Here is a 16,534-nt window from a genome sequence, read left to right as displayed (position 1 = left end):
GGATCTTAATTCTTTTAAAAGAGGGAAATCCTTGCCCAGACTACATCAATCTTAGCACAGAAAATGGAGTGTGGAAGCAACAGATTGAAATATGGAAAGGGGAGGTAAACAACACCTTTTCAACAATAGTTCTAAATGACAGAAATTGGAAAGGTAAAGGTCTAGAGGTAAACAAGCTCCTAGATGATTTGGAGAAGATGGAAGGTCAGATGCAACAGGATCTACAAGCAAACCACCAATCCCCCCTAAATAATTTAAAAGATAATCTGGTATCTCCTACATAGAGGATAATAGAGGAAAGGTGTATGGAAAGCAGAGCAGTTGTTACAGACCTCTTGGGGGGAAAAGAATACTCCATTCAAGTGGTAGAGGAAACTTCCTGGGAAGAAGAGATAGTTCTGAGGGTGAATAAGGAGCAAGATGACACTCAGTCAGTAGATATGGGAACACAAGGACAAGTAAACTTGGTGGATGAGAGTGGAAGGTTGGATCCACAGAATGAAGAGACAAAATTACATGATCAACTGAATCTATCAGGAGAAAAGGCGAATTTGAATAAAACTCCGAGTGGTCAAATGCCCTTAGTAGAAGAGGAGTTAGTATTCAAAGATATTGAAGTCTCCCCAGGCATAATTTTAAGCGAATCCTTTGAGGAAACCTTAGATAGTTGCAGTGGTAAAGATGAGGAGGAGTCACCCATAGAAGAGGATCCTTTAAATGACCTTGGTCTTTCAAAAGTGCCAGGCATCATGGAGGAAAGGTCTTTAGAACAGACCAGTACACAAAAGAAGAAGCCTAATGTTGGAAGGAAAGGGAAAAGAGGACCAAAACCTATCAGAGTTAAGATAGAAATAGCAGGCAAAGATGCAAGCCAAACCAAAATTTTGAGATCGGGAAAAGGCTTAGCCTTTTCTCGGGAGCCATGAAAACACTATCGTGGAATGTCAAGGGCTGCAATGCCCTTGACAAGATTCGGTTGATCAAGAGGTGCCTTGATCAATCGAAATCGGATCTGGTTTTTCTTCAAGAAACCAAGATCAAAGAAGAAGATTTTGCTAGTTTTAAAAACAAATTTAGGTGATGGGAATGTATGCTGACAGGAGTAGAGGGTGCGTCTGGAGGCTTAGCGGTTCTATCGAAATCAGAAACAATATCCATCTCAGAGACTTTTTCAAGTGCAAATTGGCAATGGACAAAGGTTTATGTCAAACACCTTCACTGCTTCTTTAGGGTGATAAATGTTTATGGTCCAAATAACAATGCCCAGAAGAGAATATTATGGCAAACTCTAGCGGAGAAAGTGCAGGAAACGGGCAATGAAGTGACTATCCTAGGAGGGGATTTCAATGCCATTTTAAATCCGAAAGACAAAAAAGGGGGGAAAGGATGGCTTTCAGAAAGTCAAAAAGATTTCAGCACCTTTGTCAATAACAATGGTTTAATAAATATAAATTTCAAAAAAGGTGACTTCACATGGACCAATCGAAGAGAAGGTTTTGTGCATATAGCCGAAAAGCTGGACAGGTTTCTAGTGGCAAGGGATTGGGCAGAGGTTAATTGGTCTTGTGATGCAGAAATCCTCCCTTACCAAGGTTCAAATCACTTTCCTATAATAGTTAGGATTCAAGATGAAAAAATGCCTAATAGATGTCCTTTCAAATTTGAGGCAATGTGGATGAAATCAGATGGCTTCTTCAAAATGATTGAGGAATGGTGGAAAAAGGCCCCACCGAGAAAAGGTAACAAAGCTTTCATTTTCTTTAAAAAGATGCAATATTTAAAAGAACAACTTAAAATATGGAACTGTGAGCATTTTGGGATCATTTTTGATAAAAAAAAGGATATTGAAGAGAAATTAAGAAATCTAAGCGTCAAAGTAATAGAAAATGGTATGTTTGAAGAAGATTTCAAGGTTGAGAAATTTTTAAGGAAGGAACTGGAAGTTTGTCTAAATAAAGAAGAGACCTTTTGGAGGCAAAAATCCAGAGAAGTATGGCTAAAGGAAGGGGACATAAACACTACTTTCTTTCATAACTCAGTCAAAGTCAGAAGAGCAGCAAATAGTATCTACGAAATCCAAGATATGAATGGTATTCAGAAGAAAGACAGTGAGGAAATAAATAAGGAAGTTGTAAACTTTTTTTTTCACATAGAAGGCAGCAAGTAGAAAGGGATGCTCAGGGGGTTGAAGGGGTTCTGAATATCATTCCAACAACGATCACCGAAGCCCAGAAAATAGCTCTCATGGGGACAATTAACGAAAGTGAAGTAGTTCAAGCTTTGAAAGGGTTAGGAGGGGATAAAGCTCTAGGACTAGATGGTTTTCTAGCAATGTTCTTTCAAAAATTGAGTCATATCTTCCTGAAAGACTTATGGGAAGTAGTAGAGGAATCAAGGCAAGGGGGTTTCATCTTGAAAGATTTTAATAACGCCTTTATAGCACTTGTGCCAAAGAAGGAAACTTAGCAAACTTTCGAGGACTTCAGACCCATCTCACTATTTAACACAATTTACAAGATAATTTCAAAGGTGATGGCCAACAGACTCAAGCAGGTGCTGAACTCGATTATCTCCACAGAGCAGAGTGGTTTTCTGCCAGGCCGATCGATTTTTGAAGGGGTAGTAGTGGCACATGAAGCAGTGCACACCATTCGAGCCTCAAGATCACAGAATATGATGGTAAAGCTAGATATAAGAAGGGCATATGATGAGGTGGATAGGGGTTTCATGCTGGAAGTATTTAGTTGTTTTGGTTTTAGCAAGGAATGGATCCAATGGGTAAAGAGTTGTATTCAAACTCCGCGTTTCTCAGTATTGATAAATGGGAGTCCACAAGGTTTTTTCGAACAAGAAAAGGGCATTAGACTAGGGGATCCACTATCTCCTTTCCTCTTCATCATCATGGCAGAAGTGTTGGATAGGCTGATTCAAAGACAAAGGGAACTTAGTCAGTGGAAGGGGATAAAAATCACAGAAACAGTGGAACCTCTCATACACTTGCAATTTGTGGATGACACTTTTTTAGCAGGTGTAGCAAGTCTAGAGGAAGCAAAGGTGATGAAAGATACTATAGAGTTATATGGCAGAATTTCGAGACAATTTATAAACTGGAAAAGTCAGAATTTTTTTTCTTCAATACCCCCCAGAATGTAAAATGCAAAATCTGTCGTATTCTAAATATAAAAATGGGACTAATGCCAAATAAGTATTTAGGAATTCCTTTTTTCGTAGGCAGAAACAAGTCGGAGCTTTGGGATAAGCTTATTGAGAAGTGTCAACAGAAAATGGAAGGTTGGAGGGGCAGATGGTTAACTCTAGCAGGCAGGATATTGATGCTTCAAACAATCCTGTTAGCAGTGCTAGTCTTTGCTATGATGTGCCTTGATATCCCTAAAAAAGTGGTTTGGATTTTGGAAAGGAAGATGAGGAATTTTTTCTGGAATGGAACCAATGAAGAAAACAAGATTCCATTGTTAGCATGGGATAAAATTTGTTAACCCAAGGATGAAGGGGGAGCAGGATTGAGAGATTGGAACCTAATGAATAAAGCACTTGGAGCAAAACTAATATGGGCTCTATATGAGAATCCACAACTTTACTGGGTTAAAGTTTTGAAAGGCAAATACCTAGATTCATGGAAGACCAAAGGATTTTCACAATTAGGAATCCCCCAAGAGGATCAACAATTTGGAACTTTATGCTATCTTGTAGAGAAGTGATAACAAAGCATATATCATGGCAGATAGGGGATGGGAAATCTGCAAAATTCTGGGAGGACTCGTGGAATGGAATGATAGTTCTTGGAAATTCAGAAGGGGTTAATGAACTAAAGACCTATTTTAAAGAAAGATGGGGGAACTCAGTTAGAGATTACATGAATGAAAAAGAGAGCTCGAAAGGAAAGGAATGGTGTTGGCGGGATGTGTCAAGGGAGGACTTAACAAAAGAACAAAAGGAGCTGATGAAACTGTTCTTCAAAGAAAGGAATGTGCTGATCACTATTAGAAAAGACAAAATTGTATGGTGTGGATCCTTATTAGGTAAGTACTCAGTAAAACTCGGATATAATCTTTTAGCAGAAACAGGAAAGGAAGGCTTCCTTTCAAAAGACCTCTGCTGGAATAAGGATGCACTACCTAAAGCAGGGGCTTTTGCATGGCTTGCTCATAGAGGAAGAATTTTAACAGCAGAAAGACTAAGGAGAATAGGGATTATAGGCCTCTCGAGGTGTCCTTTATGTGAAAAACAAGAAGAATCTTTAGATCACTTACTAATCCAATGCCATTATGCTAGAAAATGTTGGGATCTAGTTCAATTCAAATTACAATAGCAAGGCCCAAGAGCACAATCATTAAGGGAGGTCTTTGATGGATGGCCAAGGGGACATGGGAAATCAACCTTGTCGAGTATTTGGTTAGTAGCTCCATCTCTGATAATATGGGAGATATGGAAAGAAAGAAATAGGAGGATATTTAGGGGTGAAAAGGAGAGCATAGGAAGATGCTTAAACAGAATAATTAGTACAATAGAAGAAACAGTAAGCGTGGCAGCAACAAGGAGACAAGGAATGATGGTCCCGTTTACAAAAGCAGACAGACTTATGCAAAGATTGTGGCCAGGGATTAGATTTAAATCTCTCTTAGGAGCATTGGTCACAAGCAATAAAGTAGTAAGGCAGGAGCAGATTGAATGGGTAAAACCACAAGAAGGTTGGGTTAAAGTTAATTTTGATGGAGCGGCAAAAGGCAACCCAGGAGCTTCAGGGGTGGTCTTCAGAGATAGTGCTGGGCAATTTTTACTGGTAGGAGCAAAAAAATTCCAAATGGCACAAATAACATTGCAGAATGCCAGGCAGCTCTGGTAGCAGTTCAATTAGCCAGTAAAGAGGGGTTTAAAAGAATACATTTAGAAGGAGACTCTTTAATTACAGTGTAGGCAATCTCCAAACTTAGTATAAATGCTTGGCATTTGCAACCTATAATAAATCTCATAGAACAGGAATTACAAAAATTTGAAGACTATAGAATAACCCACATTAAAAGAGCAGGCAATAAAGAGGCGGACATTTTATCAAAAAAGGCTCTAACAATGAATGATGAGCAATTGAGGGTAGAGAAAGCTTTTTCGCAAGGAGAGCTTTTTAAATTGCTAAGCAAAGAAATTGGAAGGATGAATGAAATAAAAAATATATGCAGTAGATGGAAGGCATAATAACCAAAGAATCAAATCCGTATAAGCATGCAAACATTTCTGAATATAAAGAGGCCATAGATTTCCTCTAAAGATATTGTAAGGTGATAAAACTTCATTAATGAAGTCTTCAAGTGCCGCACGAATTGGTGTTTAATAACTAAGAAGGGCGACAGACAGGTAGGGCAAAGTTTTTGATCAGTTTGAAGAAGAGAGAAATGGAACCCTCATTCACTTTCAAAATGGAGCATCAACAAAAGGCTTTCTTCGGACGGGTTGCAGACTTTCGTTTGAAAAAGATGGTAAAATGCTCCTCTCAAGCCATGGTGGAGGCATTGCAGAACACACTGGGCCCTCTTTTTCAAAATGCGGAGCATAGGTGGAAAATCCAGGTCGACATAGCGGCTATGACGATGGCGTGGGGCCTAGAGGTAGGCGAGCATGAACAGATCGTGAAATGAGTCATGAATCAACTCTTCGAAGACACTCTTATTCCGAACATGGACTCCATGTTGGAGTGGGCACACCCGGGCTGGGCCTTCGACTATAGCGAATGCTATGAAGAAATGGAGGAAGAGCGGGAGAGAGGGATTATCCCTTTTGTAAATTGGCCACAGGGGTTTTTCGAAAAAGAGGCATATGTTAATGAACGCCGAGAAGCATGGACTACCCTAAAGAATGCCATCATAGATTTTAACGCGCAAGGACGCTGAAAGAAAATGAACTGGGTTGTTCCAAAGAAGAAGCGTTCGACAAGAGGAGGTAATAGAGCCTAAAGGAATGAAGCCTGCAAGTTGTCTTTTTGGTTGGTTACGATAGCGGGATGAACTCTCTCCCTTACACAGAATTTCGTGCCAATATGTAAGTGGCAAAATAGTAGTTTTTGAATTCTCATCTCCAGCATCCGAAAAAGGCGAAGCAACTCAATGGAAGTCATTTGTTGCAGCGGATGGGACCAACGAAGTGGAAGCAGCTGTGAAAGGGATAAAAGTTGATAAACTGTAGAAAATATGTTCATAAGGGATAATTTTTTTGTCGAGTTTTGTAAATCAGATTATGGGTATGTTTTTGATAAATCAAATTGTAAAAAGCTAGCCCTGGGAATTCTTTTTTGTAAGTATGGGGGTAGTATAGTTAGCAGATGTAAAGAGATAACAAGCCAGGAAGCATTTTTTGTAACGATGTAAAAGAGTATGTAATTTTTTAGATTAATAAAATATATCTTATTACCGATAAAAAAAGAAGAAAAAAAGACTTTTCCAAAAAAGAACTAGTAAAACAAAAACTCTAATCCTTGTCCTTTAAAATACAATAAAATGTTTTTAAAAAAATATTATATCTATAAAAAAAAAAAAATTCAAAATCCTATATAGGTCCATAAGATATCAAATTACATCATTATAGTCTTAAAGCTGGGCCTATATCAACCCCACATATGTACCCAAACATTCAAAAGAACCATATAGGTTTATACAAGAAGCCCCTCCATCCAAAAAGTATCCCTTACATTAAAAGCCCATGAACTAACAACTTCTAATTCTCCGTATACACTAGAACTGTTTTCATCAGATTGACAACATGAAAGCATGACCGATCATAACAACCGAGTGTAAACTGGAAGGGCATCCAATCCATAGCTAGCGCTTGCTCAAATCCTTCAAAATGGAGTGAGTAATCATTAATTAATTCACTTACCCTGAGGGGGAAGACTTATATGTCACGGTTTTAACAATATATTAATCATTTTATAAAATGATTTATTGTTTTTATTTTGTATAGTTACCCTGTCGAAACTGCAGTACAATTGATGTACGATATATTGAAATCACATCAGTTTGCAAGATAAAAGATATGTTTTAAATTTTGTATTTATAATTAGTAAATAAATGTTTCATTTTTTCATGTTTGAAAATGTAATCGTGGCTTTATCAAAATATTAAAAATTTGCAATAGTTGTGAATTCCCATTTTATGGTTTCTCAATATTTGTGAAATTATGTATTTTTTTATGATAAGTGGGTACAAACAAACATTTACTTTTTATATGAATTAGTAGATAAAGGTTTTGAAAGGGATGGCTTAGATCAATGGAGAAAACAATGATGTCTTGTTAGGTTAATGTTGAAAATATTGCTTAAACAATGATGTCTTGTTAGGTTAATGTTGAAAATATTGCTTATCAAAATCAGATTAATTTTTTGAAAACAACTAACTAGTAAACTGCAAACTGCACTAGCAATTTACCTTTTTAACTAGCTTAAAGTTTCAATTTATCTTGTTTTCTTTAATTGATATTGTGTAATAACCAAATTGATAAATAGTTCCCATAGCTGAACCTTGTTACTTGTTATGCTTGTTTGAATGATTTAATTTTGTTTTGCTTAACCCTTAATTATCTTTATTTGACAACTATTTTCTTTTGATATTTTATTTTCAATGTTTATTTTGATAACTTTTATGTTATTATAGAATGGTTTCAACCATAATGATCAAAGATGAAAACACATTGCATATTTGGGAAGAGTTTGTATGATTTAGCCTAAAATAATTAGAGGCAAACACTAATTTTTTTCATTATATTAGTTAATAGATAACAATTTTGAATGGGGAGAGCTAGGGTGATGGCTATTTAATTGTTTACCATAGTGAGGGTAATGTTGAAAACATTAATAACTTGAGTTAGGTTGATCTCAAAAACAACAAGAAATTCTATAATTGTAGTTGCATTTTCTCTTTTTGGGTAACTTTATATGTTATTTTATGTTATGTTTTATTTGATTTTCCATATTAGTTGAACTGAATATTGGGTCCTATACTCAAAACTTGTTATGTGTGTTTTAGTACTAAAATGATATTTAGGGTTTGATTTTTACATGGATAACTTATACGTCAATGTAGGATGTTTTTGACCAAAACAATTGAAGATGATAACACATTGCATTGTTTTGAATACTTGTATGTTTTTGTTTAGGATACTTAAGGGTTAACGTTAAATGATTTTCTTTAATTGGGTTAATAGAGAATAATTTTCAATGGGGTGGGTTAGGGCGATGGCAAAAATACAATTTAACTTAGATTAAGGCTAAAAACCTTGACCTCTTGATTCAGGACGATCTAAAAAATAACAAAATATTAAGTAACTAGTAGCTATATATTTCCTTTTAGGCTAAGTTAATGGATCAATTTATCTTGTTTGTTTATTTGATATTGCATATTAATCTAAATGATTATGGCATTAGCTGTGGATGTTATTGTTCCCAATGATTGAGTTTGAAAACATATTACATTATGCATAGATGGCATTAATAAGGGATGACATCGTCACCATTATTCAAGTTTGAAAAAAAGTACACTTTGCATAACATGTCCCATTATAATGGTGGTGAAATATAACACGGTTGGCCTAATTTTTTCCAATATTGATAGCTATCATAAGCGGCCAGCCTTAAACATCACACACTAAGGAAGAAATTAAGCTTGGAAAAGTAAGTCAAACTTTGACTATTTAACACTTTTGCACTAGGAATCAAGCCTTAGTGTGTGATGTTTAAGCCGTTTGATCATAAGCATTCGATTGAGAGTGAATAAGATTTCTTAATTGAGAATGAACAAGATATCTTAATTTTAAATGAACAAGATATCTTAATTGGGAATGAACTCTAACATTCATCGGGTTTTGAACTAGCTCTCAATGTTTTTATACATTTCCTTTTCAATCAATGTTTTATGTGATGGGAAGAAAATGTAAGTGGCACTTGATTTCCCAACTTCAAGTGCAAGATGGAGCTAATGGAGTGATGCTTTTTTCATCTAATGAAATTGAGTGGAGTCTAATTGCGGTTGAAGAAGATGAGGTAATGAAATTGCGCATGACAATTCCACTATACAAACTTGATGTCTTTATTGCAAGGGAGTCAAAGCGAGAAGGCGTGGAATGTGCTTTCGTCCATGTGACTCATAGAGAGCACAATCATGAAGAGTACATAGAAAGAAATACCAAGATATATTCTAGGTGATTATAAACAATCAATATTATATTCTTATTTTGGAACTATCACAATTTATTTTTGGTTTAGATCATGACTATTGTTAATGTGTAGTTATTGGTGTTTGCATGGTCTAGGAGATCGAAGGAAAAAATCACTAGCGAAGGAATGCCCATATGAATTTACAAAGAAAAGGAGTTGCCAATGCCACTTCAATGTTAAGGTTATGTTTGGTAGATTAGACATGGCTATTTTGAGTTACATTGATATGTTGCATGTAGATGTTGATGGTTTAGATTGTCATGGGATAAATGATACAAGCAAATAGTCATGGGCTCAGATGATTGTTGACCACTCTGTGGAATGCAAGGGTTACATAGAGGAGATATTGGCAATAGATGTCAATGTGGATGATCTAATGGGAAAACATTTGATCGATCCATATTTTTTGGGTGTGTTGCACAAGAGAGATAATTTTCTCACTCAGAAAGATTTAATGAATCCATGAAAAGGGTGAAGTCCGACCAAGCCCCAAAACATGTTAATGATGCCACTAGTATTCTAAAATGGAAAGAAGTGGATTAAACTAATTTATTTTATTGGTCGCAACCATAGAACAATGGGAGACCTTTCATTATGAGTATCCAAACCCCATGGACACTTGATACGATGGTTTGAGACTTGCACAATTTTGTAATATCCATGGATTCAACTTTTGCAACCAACAAATACGGGGTGAGACATCTACAATAGTTCTAGCATTGACTAGAAAAACTATTTTGCACTTCTTATTTGTCATTAACATAATGTAGTCATTTTCTATCTCTTAATCCATTGCAATATTATCTATATTCTTTTGTCGTGTTTGAAAAACATAAGTTAGGGGTGCCCATTGCATGGGTTGTGGCATCCCATAACAAGATTGAGGACATTGAAGGGTGGCTATCCATCATATATAGACGAGGAAAGTGTAAGGAAACTTGCAACTAAAATATAATTGTTTCCATATAACCTGTAATAAATTTGAAATAAATATGTACTTGAAATCCACATGCAAGAGAATAGACAACATACCCACAAAAATGTGACACAAGATATACCCTAAGAAACCCTCGTTGAGAGGAAAACAAATCGACATCCAAAAACATACATCAAAATGTATTATTCAACAAAAATATCATTTCAATACAACCATGGAAGCCTTTAAAGCCATAGCCACAACCAAGCAATCCATGTGAACAAGCATGAATTCACACATCCCATGTCATGCTTCCAAACTCTACAAATGCTCCCTTGGCTAACCTGTCGAGCCTTTTCTTGCTCGATTTTCCTTTTTTTGGCTTTTCTCCCCTTTGTCTTGTCTTTACAACCACTCTTGTGGCTGCTTATATAGTAGCAAGTCTTAGAAAATCACAAAGTGGCATTACATAAACTGTGTGCTAAAACCATGTGCTACCTAACCCATTGACCCACATTTAATATTAGATATTTAATGTTTCCCCAATATTAAATAATTACATCAAATATTATCACAATATTATAATGCAACTCATCAAGAATATCCCATTTGAATCTCTCCATGTTGCACATCCATCTAGGTGCTCCTAGGTGCAACATTGCATAATACAATATAAACAATATTATGCAATGTGTGCAACACACATAATCTTAACATTCTCTCACTTGTTGTATACATTTCATAGGGTCAATCTGTAGCCACATAAATGAACATGGAAATAATCCCTCCTAGCACATCCACCATCATGGATCAAAGTACACTATGTGATCCATCCTAATACCTACAAAAAAACCAAAGTATCCAGCATCTTGAACATGAATGATGCCACCTCCTATTATCCCACTACCACCAGACATACATAATAGCCATCCAAAGAGAAAGCCACCCAAGCTATTGCATAAGAATCTTAAAAGCTTGTACCAAATGAAATGCCAAGCACAACACTTGATGCAAAGGTAATCACATGTATCCGTAGCTATCAAATATGCATAGCTGAAATAACACCCACAACAAGTGCCAAACCCATCCAACTATCCATATCTCCAAAAGGTATACTAAGTGAATCTTACATCATCAACATTTTTGATCTGTAATATGCAATCACAAGCCTCAAAAGAGATGCCTGCTATCTATATACTACGAAGCTCCCACTACAAAAGATAATATTAAACCTATAACCAATCCACTGACAACATCTCATATAAGTGTATCCATGTAGTATCAAGAACATCTGCAACACATAAACCAATGACCTACAGGAACAACTCTCATCAAAGTTCTCCAACACTCTCCCAAGTTCTCTACAACCAACAAAGGAAAGAGATAAAGAACAACCACATCATTTCTCACATGACATACATGAACATAAATAGTGATCGTAATCTCCAAAAATTATCAAATCCATTGTAAGTGAAATTGGACATCTAGGAAGATAACCTATATCATGTCCTTCTACACACACATCTAGATGTAAACTGTTCCAAGTAAGATCTCCTCCATAAAACCCCAACCAAGAAGCCACAACAACACCCAAACCATACCATATACCTAATCATGGATGTAAGCCTCTCACAAGAAGATCAAACTCATAAACCATCTGTAAACTAAGGAATAACCATTCCTTATCCAAATAATATTCTCAATATAAAACCATCTCCCAAACTCAACCAACATTACAACATATGCACAAGGAGATAATCAATGCTAAACCATCTCTCAAAGGAACCCTCCAAGACAAAATCATATACCATAGCTCAATATCCGTATCATTGAAAGATAAACATAAACATAATTCACATGAAAGAAACAATGGGATATATACCTCTCAAGTAGTAAACTTCTGAGTAGACCAAGAGTGGGGAATGAGAATGCTCATCAAGATATCAAAGTCTCCAACCAAGACTCATCTAAGAATAATCTCATCTCAAGTCATATCAAGTGAATGCCTCTCAAAATTCCCGCTGAAATCATCAGTTGTCTCAATAAATACATCTCTAATCATAAGAGAAATCAACATCACCATCATCTCTAAGTATCAATGAGAACCTATAACCAATCAATCCATACTAACTCCAAATGCAACATAGCAATATCTTGAATGTCCAGAAAATGATTGATGTACTCAATACAAAGAAACCAAACCAAGATCAATGTCAAAATTCCAACCATGGCCTCAAGAACATAAACATGACAACATAATCTAAACCATCTAAACCAAAGAGATAACATGCTCCATATGAACATACCATAGCATGTTAAAACTCCAAACACACATCAAGAGTACACCATGACATAATAATGAAACCATCCTAACACCAAGGATACCATATCAAATGAAAGCATAAACCACACCTTTACCAAGAACCTTGTGAGTCCTTAAGATGTAGCCATCTCCACACACCATGAAGATAACAAGTGCACCATGCAAATGTCAAAGAAGCTTTTGTAGCAATAGGATTTAAGACATCTGTCAACATATGCAAACACTCAATAAATATATAAATACCAATAACTCTCACTAAACTATGGTACCGAGTCACCTATGACATTATAACAACCATCTCCTACATGAAAATCCTCCAAGTCTACACATACACAACCAAAGTGTCAATACCAAGTGAAACCAAGATCTCCACACCAACAAGATACAAACCTAATTAGGAACTAATCCTACACTGTCACCTCATCACTATCACAAGCTCTAAGTAAACCGTGTATCCAAGTTATCCATGATGTCATGATGAAAAAATATCATCTAACCATGAGAATCAACCAAGACATCAAACCATCAAAGAACTCAAAGTGCACATCATGAGATCTTCAAAATAATCCAAATAACCATGATCCTTAACCAAAAAGATATACCACCAAAACCATACCATATACCTAATAATGGATGTAAGCCTCTCACAAGAAGATCAAACTTATAAACCATTCCCAATCCAAGGAATATGCTCAATATAAAATCATCTCCCAAACTCAACCAACATAACTAATATGCACAAGGAGATAACCAATGCTAAACCATCTCTCAAATGAACCCTCTAGAACTAAATCATGTACTGTAACTCAAGATCCATATCAGTGAAAGATAAACAAAAACATAACTCACTTGAGTGAAACAATGGGTTATACCTCTCAAGTAATTAATTGTCGAGTAGACCAAGAGTGAGAAATGCAAATGCTCATCAAGATATCCAAGTCTCCAACCAAGACTCATCTAAGAATAATCTCCTCTCAAGTCATATTAAGTGAATGCCCCTCAATCTTCTTGCTGAAACCATCAATTGTCCCAACAAATATATCTCTAATCAAAAGAGAAATCAACATCACCACCATCTCTAAGTATCCATGAGCACCTGTAATCAACCAATCCATGCTAACTCTAGGGTGAACCCACAATAGTGGGTTATGCTTTTTTACCTAAATTGACATTGAACTGTGAATTGTTGAGAAAACTTTCACTTTAAAATGCAAATTGCCATTTAATGTTAGGAGTTTGAAGATAAAGTAAAATAGGGCTTTTTTAGGATTTTCTATCTAGATTCTAAATATCCATATATTTTTGAATTGATTTTATTGAATTATTTTTTTTCTCAGGAAAATTGGTATGTTATTAAAAACCTTATTTTGAAAGAGTGATGCTACTTTTGACACAACTTTTTTTTTTTTTTTTTTTTTCTAAAATAAATATCACTTTGATTCTTTTGAATTTAGTTTGCTAACATCCATACCGAAATTGGGGAGGTGGTATGATGTCTTTATCCCTAGTATTTCATATTTTATCAAAGTTTAAAGTTGACATAACACTAATTTGGACATATGTGGCTTTTGACACATGTAACTTACTATATATTTACCTAATTTCAAATTATTATTTTTTGATTGAAAGAGGACTCAAATACGGAGACTGTAGCTATTTTTTTAAAAAAAATATTGTCTTAGTTACTATTTTTCCATGTGTGTCCAATATAGAGGTTTATTTTTTTTATAATGAACCTCTGTTCAATTCACATAAAAAAGCATATACCTAAAAAATTCAAAATGTAGCAAATTTATAGTCATTAGAAAGCTCATTCAAAATACTTATATCATGCAAAATGACATGTCTTTAGTGCTCCATCTGAACCTGGTAATTGAGTTTGGAAGCCATGAAAACATTGGAAATCTTCTAACATTTGGAGAAAACTTGTAATTAGCTAGTCTCGATAGAAACTAAGTTTCGATAGAAACTAAATCTTAAAGTTTCTATTGAAATTAAAAAACTAGGTTATGCATGTGGTTAACTGATGCTAGGTAGTTTCGATCGAAACTACATAGGTAGTTAGGTAGTTTAACTACCTTTAACTACCTATGTAGTTTCTATTGAAACTCCTGTTGGCCCTTAGGGGTTTATTTTTTATTATAAAAATTATCATATAAATTTTTTTTTTGAATTTTAACACTCAAATCCAATTAGATAATTCACACTTCAATTGGGAGGAAGGAAATATTTTGTAACTTGTTCGTTTTCAAAATTTGGAAGAAGAATTTGTGACATGGTCAATAAAGGTAAAAGAGCAAGTAAATATGCATGAAGAAGAACTCACAAACAAGAAGATAAAAATCATCAAAAAAATTTAACAGGATACTATAGGAGGCAAGGTACACATGTGCAATATTTTTTCCAATGCATATTTAACATATAGTGTACAATCGTATTCTAGACTTTTTGTATGTATATAGTTACGATTAGGGTTTATCCAATTAGGAATATGATAAATATTAAATTAGGGTTACTATTAACTTAATATTAAGGGTTTATTGAATTATAAATATTTAGGATTATGTTTTATTAAAATATGAATGTTTAGGATTAGGGTTTATTACATTATGGTTTTTAAATTATGAATATTTAGAATTAGGGTTCATTTTAATTATGGTCTTTTAAATTATGAATTTATTCAGGACGTAGTCAACTAGGACAACCTACTGAGGTTGGAGAAGGTTCATCCCAAGTTCAAATAGGTATGTATGCACTCATCTCTTGCAAGTACAACCTCTCTCTAGATTTCTAGGTCTAGGCAAACTTTATACCTTTGATTTTTAATTTTAAAGACAAATCCCCTTACAAACTTGCTTGATTTTATTTGTTATATCATGCATGTGCAGTAGTAGATGATGAAAATGTTGGACATGAGGAAATTGAAGATGAAGCAATGGATATCTAAGAAGGATCATCTGAAGGTTAGATAAAATTGTATTTAATAGTTCACTTGTTATGTATATACACATATCTCCCTTAAACAAAAGTTGTATCTTAAGTCTTTATTTTAATTTTTCTTCTAGCTTGAGATCAAACAACAAATGAGAATATTAATCTAGATCAAAGATTGAAGAGAAAAATTAATCATAGAAACATAGATCATTTAATTGAAATGGATGTGGAAAAATTGAGAGAATATGTTAGTCAACCTAAACATACTATGAAGAGGAAATTGAATAAAAAGTCTAGGAAATAATTGCTAAATTTGAGAATTTTGATACAGTGGAGAAAACTCAACTATTATCAAATTCACTTCTTAAAGATGGATTAAAAGAGTCATTGAAACTATTGGGTATAGATATAAGTATAAAAAAGAGGAAGAATTCTAAAGTACAAAAAGATATTGTTGAAAGTGCTAAGGAAGGGTTACATTCCATTCGAAATAAAACTAGATTTGCAGATGAATCCATTGCACGAAGAGTGATACTGACATATGTTTTAAATAAGAAATTATGGCAAAAAAGATAGATCTCTTCACTATCATCTCATATTGGGTATAGTTGAAAGATGATATTACATTATCTGAAAAGGAGAAATAATTTGGATGATAGTACATTAGAAGGAAATTGGGCGCTAATGTGTAGAGTTCCTTGATCTGATAGGATTGTGGAAAGAGTTAAGAACTTAGTTATTCAATTTTGGATTGATAATACTCATCCTTCACCAAATAGAAGAGATATCATCAATCAGAGGATTGGGCCTGAGGAGTATCTTTAACATGAAAAACATTGGTTGGATGTCACACAACATGAATTCTATATCTCATTTTGTAATTTGAATCTTGACACAAAGATTGGACAAACAGTGTTTGAAAGATTGAAACCCTATTTTGTGAAGATAAATAGATCTTTTGAAACATGTTGTCGATATCATGTTGAATTTGATTTGTACTATCAAGGGTTCTGAAAGATGATAGAAGAAAGTGGTGGCTCTCAAAATTCTTTTCATAAATGACCGAGCCAATTCATAACATCAATCTTATGTAGCAAACCAAATGATCATGCAATAGATGAAATAGATTGCATAAGAGGAACTT

At 34.7% G+C, this 16,534-nt stretch overlaps 2 protein-coding genes across 2 annotated transcripts; both read left to right on the top strand.

The window, feature by feature from the left end:
* Window positions 1-1,090: 1,090 nt before the first annotated feature.
* On the top strand, window positions 1,091-2,167 carry LOC149572394 (uncharacterized). The gene has a single exon (XM_089815830.1). It carries the CDS (start codon window positions 1,091-1,093, stop codon window positions 2,165-2,167), a length of 1,077 nt encoding a protein of 358 aa, XP_089671956.1.
* Window positions 2,168-2,532: 365 nt separating this feature from the next.
* On the top strand, window positions 2,533-4,864 carry LOC149572393 (uncharacterized). Its single transcript, XM_089815829.1, has 4 exons — window positions 2,533-3,115; window positions 3,232-3,401; window positions 3,743-4,227; window positions 4,513-4,864. Exons 1-4 carry the CDS (start codon window positions 2,533-2,535, stop codon window positions 4,862-4,864), a joined length of 1,590 nt encoding a protein of 529 aa, XP_089671955.1.
* The last annotated feature ends 11,670 nt before the right edge of the window (window positions 4,865-16,534 follow it).

Source organism: Cupressus sempervirens, chromosome 2 (assembly GCF_028749045.1).
Source record: "Cupressus sempervirens isolate cs-2001-9-10 chromosome 2, ASM2874904v1, whole genome shotgun sequence".
Taxonomy (NCBI): domain Eukaryota; kingdom Viridiplantae; phylum Streptophyta; class Pinopsida; order Cupressales; family Cupressaceae; genus Cupressus; species Cupressus sempervirens.
Note: the sequence above shows the minus strand (reverse complement) of the source record. Positions and strands in the feature narration are given on the sequence as shown.

Excerpts from the sequence above, each read along its gene's own strand:
- LOC149572394 (XM_089815830.1), top strand. The coding sequence starts at position 1,091 with ATGCTGACAGGAGTAGAGGGTGCGTCTGGAGGCTTAGCGGTTCTATCG.
- LOC149572393 (XM_089815829.1), top strand. The coding sequence starts at position 2,533 with ATGGCCAACAGACTCAAGCAGGTGCTGAACTCGATTATCTCCACAGAG. Across the intron at positions 3,116-3,231 it reads ACAATTTATAAACTGGAAAA|GCAGAAACAAGTCGGAGCTT; the intron begins GTCAGAATTTTT and ends CTTTTTTCGTAG. Across the intron at positions 3,402-3,742 it reads TTGATATCCCTAAAAAAGTG|ATAGGGGATGGGAAATCTGC; the intron begins GTTTGGATTTTG and ends ATATCATGGCAG.